Consider the following 8,418-nt stretch of genomic DNA (forward strand, 5'->3'; position numbering starts at 1 on the left):
TTTGAATTAACTACTGGGATGTAAGGCCGGCTCAATCAAATGGAACCTTATTTTTCATTCATTTTGAGAAGACCTAAACAGATTTAGGCTCGGCTTGTTTGGATTTGGCAGAGGTATGCTCTCTAGTGAGTGCCCTGTATAACATAATACAAGACAAGACACGATTAATGAATGGAATAGATCAGTGTACAACATCAAAACCGTAAAATCTGAGACATCAATGTACATGAATAAATAACAGAAAATGTACATGAGAGCTCAGCCAAATGAGTGAGTTTGTGTTCAAAGTGGCCAAATTGTAAACATTCACCATAGATCTCCTGGGTGCTCATTCCAAAGTCTCTACAGTGAGGGACTACAGAGTCTTTGTGCAGTTAAAAGACATTTCCATGAGGACTGAAGAACTCTACATGCTTAACATTTACATATAGACATTTGAATACCAAATTGTGTTATTAGTATACCCACACGATTCACAGGGCACCATCTGGACAAATAGTGTTGGGAAACTCCAGATGTTTACCCAAACAGTGTTGTCACCTCTTATATTATTGTCCCTCCAATTAATTGAGCAAACACGGGCAAAAATTAACACAGATCAATGAACATGTTGACATTTTGTGAACCTCCGAGACCAAAGACGGAGCCGGGAGCATTTTGAAACCTGTTCGAAATGAACCATTTGTAACCAAAGATGATTGGATGTGCAACCTTAGCGCCGGCAATCTTCTCAGCACGCCTGCCATGAAAACAGCTCATTTAAGTAACAAATTAGTCTGAAAACATTTGTACGCCTCACTTTCTGCTTTGAAGCACACACGAGAGGTTGATGGTTGAGCTCAGTATCAGATGTGCATGTCCACGCATTAATCAGCCTCCTGTGGTTTAGAATGTGAAGGAAATGCTGCTCCTGCCCCTCATATTACAAAATGCAGGCTTGCTGAGTTTACAGCAGATTCATGGAGGGCACTACTTTCTTCTAAAATCCACACATAAATCACCCATGTGTGCCTGATTGATTATAATTGTAGCCCTGGTGTTCAGTGATAACATTTCATCATTCACTATGCTGACTGAAGACTCACTTCTTCGTCCTGAAAGGTTGTTGAAGATTTATTATATGACACCTAGATTCATAAAACTGAGAAATGAGACATCATTAACTCCTGAAGGCAGGTTTATTAGGATTATTTTGGGAGCTATTACAGGTGATCAACCATGTTTTCATCAGCGGCTCACTGATTCAAAAACATTCTTACAGCAGAGAAATATCTGGGAAAAGCAATTTTTTAAGTGGATTTTGTCCAAATTTCCATACCTTCCATCTCTTACACTTATTTAATTGTATACTGCTCCCAGTTTCTCACTCATAAGACACATTCATCCAGGGTCCTATGGGTACTTTAGTTGTTATCAGGGAATAGGAAGGCCTGGTCCCAAGTACTACTTTAAGAATTCAAGAATTTTCAGTTTATTCCAAATAGGTATTCAAGTAATAAGCTGCCAAAATGTTACATTCATAACTTATAATGAGGCATCGTCACTGCAGATGTCAATACGCCCGGACAACAGCAGCATTACGTCAGTAAGGTTATGTATGCCAGCACACCTATGGCCCAAATGTGTGTGTGTGTGTGTGTGTGTGTGTGTGTGTGTGTGTGTGTGATCTGTGTTATCCAAATTGCACAAATGACTCTCAGAATAAACAATAAAAAAATAGTAATCAATGGTAACTTTGTAAGTACCAAGGTAACAAACAACAAACATTGGAACAGTTGGGCTGTAAGAGACACTGGTGTTTTCTCTTTTGCAAATATAACATATGAAGAGAAAAACATATTTTGAGATGAATACATTTTTGTCTAAAGGAAAAGGTCACTCATCAAAGGTCAGCATATGATTAACATTTCACATCCTCAGCTACCTTGCACTTACTTAACATTCTGTAAAAACACACAGTCCACCTTTCATGACCCTCAACAAGATCTTTTCTTTACATTTTTTCACGTTATTTTCTGTCCTTTTTACTTCTTTGTTTCTTGGATAAGATCAGCAGATACTCCCAACAAATATCTAATTCTGAGCCATGATGCATCCACCTCCTCATCTCTGCTCCTCGTCCCTCAAGCGCATGCGGTGGATGCTTCTCGGCAGAGAGCGCTCGGAGAGGCAGCGGTGCTGTCAGCTCAGATCCGTCTTCGTTTAGGTGGACGCTTGTTCATTACGTCCAACATGGCTCAACAGGAGGCAGGCTGCCACAACGCGCTTATGTGTGGCATCATAAATCCACATTAGAGAAGGCAAGACATCTCATGTGGAGGGAGGCTGTGGTGGCTGCAGTGAGGAGGAGTCCAGGCCACCAACGCACAAAGTATAGATGCAAATCTTGTTAAAATCAAATAGTTCAGGAGCAACGTTGCAAATTCTGGTTATTCCTTTTTCTTTGTTTCAAATTATGTGGCTTTCAGTGTACAAAGTGTGACCGTATGACTGCCATTTGCAGAGCATGTTGTTTTTTCAAAGGAAAGGTCAGTAGCTGGGGCAACGTGCCAGGTGTTTGTGGAGCAGCAGACCAGTGCAGTGCTGTGAATGTAATTACGTAACTCTGGCGATCTGATAACCTGCCAGTCACTCTCTCAACATGGAGAAACAGCTCTGGCATATTAAATGCAGCTCAACAGACATGGTAGTGAGCACGGAACAGCGTTGTCGTGTGCAGAGTGAGGAAGAAGGGCACGCCTTGGCAGGTGTGGGATTCTGATGGCTGATGTGTTTGGGCTGATCCCTTTAAAGTTACCTTGAAAAGATGCAGATGATAGAGAAAAGACAAATTTATACAACCCAAACTCTGGGAAATGCTAATGAACTACTGTGGATTCCTGCATGTTGTGTGGATTCTTCATGAAACTTCACATTACTCATATTCAACCATTTATCAGCTAGAGTAATGAAATTACAAAAAGATTAGCTACAGCATAGTGACATCATCTAACGAGACGTGAATAAGTCAGACTTAATGGTATAAAGATTAAGACTGAAGATGAAATGTGAAATGCGGTCTCAGCATTTAGGTTTGTAATTATGGAAGAAAACTAAATTAAATTAAAAAAAAGATTGAATTGTGGAAATAAAATGATTGCACAAATAGTAAAACCTCTACAAAATAAAATAAAAATACACTCAAAACTAAAATAAGAGTAAAGATTTGTCATAAAAAAAAACATTTTAAATTAAACCTCAATATTTATTCAAAAATAAAAAATAAATGATTTCGGTAAAAAGGACAGAAACAATGAAATCTTTCTTTTCTTGCATTATCTTGGGAACACAAATCAAAGCTGCTTCCTGTAAACCACACAACAGTGGGTCTAGCCTGAGTCAGCCAGATAGCAGAGGAACCAGACTAATGTTGCTTCTCTCACCCCGACTCCCAGAGCTCTCAGCATGTGCCACAAAGCTTCTGTGCAGTGACGAGAACAAACCAAACGGGCTTTAGGTGACAGGCTGACCAGACGAGCGGAAAGCCCGGGGAGCCGCCCCAGACACCCACACACACACACACACCCACACAAGTCAATGACCAGCTATTTAGATGTCGAAGCTGTTTGGAGACTTGGTGTTAACAAGCACAAAGGGGCCACTCAGTCAGTTAGAGAAGGTGTTGTATTTCGTACAGAGCTGCACACGTCTCCCCTTCGACTGCCCCCCCTTCTCCCTTGCGCGCCCCCCCCCCCCCAACATTGTAATTACACCTGCTCTACCAACCGTGGCTCAAGGCGTGGCTGAGCAAAATCACTTGTTAATATGAATCTGCGCCGCATCAAGTGTGTAAGGAAGATTACTCACTGGCAGTGTCTCTGTGGAAACATTAGGTTGTAAGCAGCCCTGCACCTGTATGTCTCCTCCTGGGACACACAGGTGAAGAAGCCTCACTCTGGGGGGGGCGGGGGGAGGGGGGGGCATAATCGTGCATATGCGCTGTGAGCACGTCCACTTGGGACAACGATTGCTTGTGGCCTTATTTTAACTTGTGCTTGTTCAGCTGTCTGGAATCATTGTTACGTTAAATAGAAAATACAGTCGGGAATCATCACAAACCTGAGTCACAAACTGTGAAATCACTGCGAATAAATCTACTAAAAATGCCCAGTCTATTCCTAACGACTGAGCGTGAAGATCCCAACCTCTTATTTGTTGTTTTTGAACAAATTCCTCCCATGAGGGGATTTCCAGGAAGTGTGAAAGTGAAGGTGTGAGAACATGTCTTGAAGCCCACAGAGACAGGCAAGTGTCTGCTGTTTTGCCAGGAGATACAGCGGACATTACCAGCAGTCAGAGAAGCAGAGCATAGATAGTGTTACACATCGCTTTCCTTCCTCTCATTTCAAAAAGCAGCTTTCTTCCAACGCATCCCGAGACAATGGGGATTATAGCAACTGTTGATGTTGGCCTAAGAAGAATTCATTTACAGTTATTATGATACTGACAGACAGATAGACCGACACACACAATAGAGGCAGACCGTTGTTGCTGCTGCTGTATGCATGCTGCTAAAAGTGAGCAAAGTCTATAGAAACCATGCTGTTATTCTACAAATGACATGTAGCTGCAGGGGAAATGTAAATGCAGCTACAGATGTGTGTGTGTCAGAGCGACAGATGGAGGGAGAGTGGAAATTATCTCTAGGTGGTCTTCAAAGGGGTGAAGAGGTCCGCAGTCATCTCTGTGCCAAGACGACAACAAACGCTGGGTCATTAATGTAGAATGCCACACAGAACGCGCACACAATATGTTCTTCGTATTAAATATTAAAATGGACGGCGAGGACAAAGTGGCAATTGGCAGTTTGTTGTTAAAGCTGGTGGTTTCCCTTAGACGAGGTCGCACGGAGAGAGAAAAGCTTCTTGAGCTCATTTCCATAATACCTCTGTGTGCGCTCATCTGAATCTTGGGTTCTGTTTGCATTCATTTGCATTTGCCACAAAACAGCATTCATCTTTTTTCCCCAGATTTGCAGCAGCAGCCATTGTTTTAAGATGTTCGAAATGCTTGCAATATGATGTAATCGGTTGGATGGAAAACCTGCCCACGAGACACACCTCCAGGATATTTTGGGGGGGGAAGGAGGAAGGGGGGGAACGAAGACGACTCATAGTACGGCTCAGATTTTTATCAGATTCACAGCTGGAAGCAAATTGGACGAGAGATAAAGAGTTGGACTCCAATGACGCTCATCCATGTCTTAACTTAACTGTCTCACTTCAGTTTAACTTTCTTTTCCAACTAATCACACGTGAACTTCAAAAGCAGCAAAAAGTTCCCCAGATGCTGGAGTTGAGTGTGAACCTGAGTGAGCTTGAGTTTTGGTTATTTGGCTTGTGCTGGTTGTGCCACTCCCTCAGGCTTAAGAGTGCGCAGACAGGGCGGGGAGAGAGAGCGTATGTGCATGTGAAATGTGTGAGAGTGTGTGTGTGTGTGTGTGTGTGGCCCTGAACTCCTCCATCAAAGCCTTTGGCGCAACATTCCTCAGACTTCAAATTAAAGGGCCTCAGTCAGAACAGATACCAGCAATCCAGAGGCGTTTTTATTTCGCTGAATATAGTCACAAAAAAAGGAGTCACATCTACTTACTAAATGCAAAACTATGCAATGTGCACTATAAGGCATATATCACAAATTCACATATTAAAAAGAACATACTCATGGACAAGCAGTATAGCGACTCTCTGCAGCAGAGGCATAATGAGAAGGGGCGCAGTGACATGTTGTTTTTTTGTGTCAATTATTCCTTGACGTCTTATTTAAAAGATTATCCGTTTGTCCATCGTGGAAAAGTCCAAAGCCGTACATGTCGCTCGTACTTTTCAACCTTTCGAAAAAATCCTCCGTCCCCGTTTTTTCTGTCCATGCAATGTTAAGAGAACATGACGTCGCCAGGAACGGGACATGCGGCTATGTTTTGAACGGAGGCCGTGAGAGGGTTAATCAGGTGCCGTGACAGATGTTAAAAAATCTGAACAGCGTCGAGGAGGGGAAAGGGGGAGGAAGACTCTCATGCAAATCTTAATAGTATGAAGTCATTGAATATCTCACTGTAGGGGTCCAGACAGTGTCCCATCCTCACTCACACATCTGAGTTGATGCTCAGGTTGGCCAAACGTGGGTCAGTGTTTATCTCGTACCTGTAATGGTACCCCTCCATGTGGTCCCTACACGCATCTCGGATGTTGTATATCCACCGCTTGATACCTTTTCTGTTCAGGTAGAGCACCAGCAGGAATATGACACCGATCAGGGCCAACACCAGCCCCAAGAAAACATAGGAAGTCTCCAGCACGCCTTCCATGTCGCCTGAATACTTGCAAAACAGCTGGGACGCCTCTACCTGCAGTAGGGATTGGCGTCTCATGGCTTCCGGGTCGTCGCAGGTCAAGTTCAGAACGTCCACGACCTGGCTGGAGTTTTTCAGCCAGCTCACCATGTCCTCAATGTAGCAATCGCAGTGCCAGGGATTCCCCGCCAAGCGAACGCGGAGATCTGACTTGAGGCTGAACTCTTCCAGAGTGGCGTTGGACAGCTCTTTGAAGCCGTTGTCTCGCAGGTCGAGGTCACGCAGCGGTGGCGCCTTCAGTAACCCCTTCTGAAGGGAGATGAAAGAGTTGTTCTGCAGGTTGAGGTTGGCGAGACTGGAGAGGTCTGAGAAAATGCCGTCTGGTAGAACCACAAGATTATTGTTAGACAGGTCCAAGCTTGTAAGCTGAGGGAAGCTTCCGTTCCAGAAGACACTGAAGACTGTCTCCAAGGAGGAATGGTTGTGGAAAGACCTGCTGAGGTTCAGGACCTGCAGTTTATTGTCACCAGGAAAAGCTTCGTCACTGAATTCATGGAGTTTGTTGTTGCTCAGGTCAAGGCGAGCAAGGTTTGGCAAGTTGTCAAATACCATCGCATCCACAGATAATATCTCATTCCCACTGAGATACAGATCTGTTAACAGCTCCAGCCGGGTTGGGAATGACTCAACACCGATACGAGAAATGTTGTTCCCCGTGACGAACAAGTATTTGGTGTTGGTTGGTAAAGAATGCGGTATCGCGTCCAAGCCCTGATTTAGGCATTTCACAGTTTGAATGGAGCACAAACACTTCTCCGGACAGCCTTGGCAGGACAAAACGACCGCAAGGAGGAAGAGCAAATGAATCATTCCAGAGTTGTGTGCTCTTTCTCGGATTCCTCCGCGTTTACACCCGCACGTTGAGCTCAACAGGCGCATCTTCACTCACTCACTTGTATAAATCTGTCTGCGCCGTCCGTTTGATTTCTTTACAAAAAAACCCCCACAAGAGTCGTTGCCTTGTTCTCCCAAAGCGCACAAGGGAAACTTTCTCCAACTCTTCTTTCCCGGCGTTATCCTTTAGAAAACTGCTCCCACTTCCGACTCCACATAACTATCCCCAAACCATCTTTGTTCGGGGCTCAGTTTACGTCTCCATGAGAATACAGGAGACGCGCAGCGCGGCGAAGCTCGTAAAGTTTTTAGGTGTATCCGGTTTGTTTTGCAAAGCTAAAAACGAAATGCTATACAATTCGTTTACGGTTCTGTCGAACTGTGTGACTCCCTGGAATCGTTTCGAGTCGGCGAGTAACTTACATGTGCTATTAATCCCGAAACACACAGGAATCCCGCGCTCCCAGAGGTGCCGTAAACATGTACGCACTTCCAGCTTTCCGCTCCTATCGATGGGGGAAGCGAGAGACTACAAGGAGAGACTGAGCCCTGTGCAGACCATTGGGAAGAGGGATCGTACCATTTTCACCAAAAGAGGGGTGGACGCCAAACTCTACCAAGTTGCGTTCAGGTAGCATTTCTCGGCGTATTTATGATGATGGGGATGATGATGATGCTTCGACTGTTTCCATACCACGAAAAGCATCAAGTTTTAAAGATAAAAGCTACCCCACAGTCACCCTATCTAACGTTAAAAGACAACAACCATAGAAACGTCTAAATGGTTCTATGGTTTCTTAGGCTTCGAATCTTGTCAGACATTCAAATAAATGAGGAGGTTTGGGTTTCTGGTGAAACCAGGTCGATTTACAACGTTTGTCATCAAATCCCATTCATTAGAAAATACTTTCCTACTCATTTGTTCAATTATCGTAGCAGTGGAAAACTGTGTGAATAAATAATATATGAATAAAATGTGGTTTAGGAAACCTAATAGAGTTTTCCCAGAATCTACTATTTCCTGTTGATATAAGGCTCCTGGAAATACCATTATGCAATATACAATTACTCAAAGAAAAACAATAACTCCTAGTAATGAGGAAATAAAACTAACAACAGAGTACATGTTGTGATTTTGTAATGAAGTTTCGTTTCCTGGCTCAGATCTGATATCAACGAAAAGTATTTGAGGT

General features: G+C 43.5%; 1 protein-coding gene across 1 annotated transcript; it reads right to left on the bottom strand.

The window, feature by feature from the left end:
- Positions 1-5,533: 5,533 nt before the first annotated feature.
- tpbg (trophoblast glycoprotein) lies at positions 5,534-7,784 on the bottom strand. The gene has a single exon (XM_076150580.1). The coding sequence runs from the start codon at positions 7,268-7,270 to the stop codon at positions 6,125-6,127; it is 1,146 nt and encodes a 381-aa protein (XP_076006695.1). The 5' UTR covers positions 7,271-7,784; the 3' UTR covers positions 5,534-6,124.
- Positions 7,785-8,418: the final 634 nt, after the last annotated feature.

The sequence above is a fragment of the Genypterus blacodes genome, unplaced genomic scaffold (genome assembly GCF_046128005.1).
Source record: "Genypterus blacodes isolate CSIRO-AG114 ecotype Tasmania unplaced genomic scaffold, CSIRO-AGI_Gbla_v1 ptg000052l_1, whole genome shotgun sequence".
Lineage (NCBI taxonomy): Eukaryota > Metazoa > Chordata > Actinopteri > Ophidiiformes > Ophidiidae > Genypterus > Genypterus blacodes.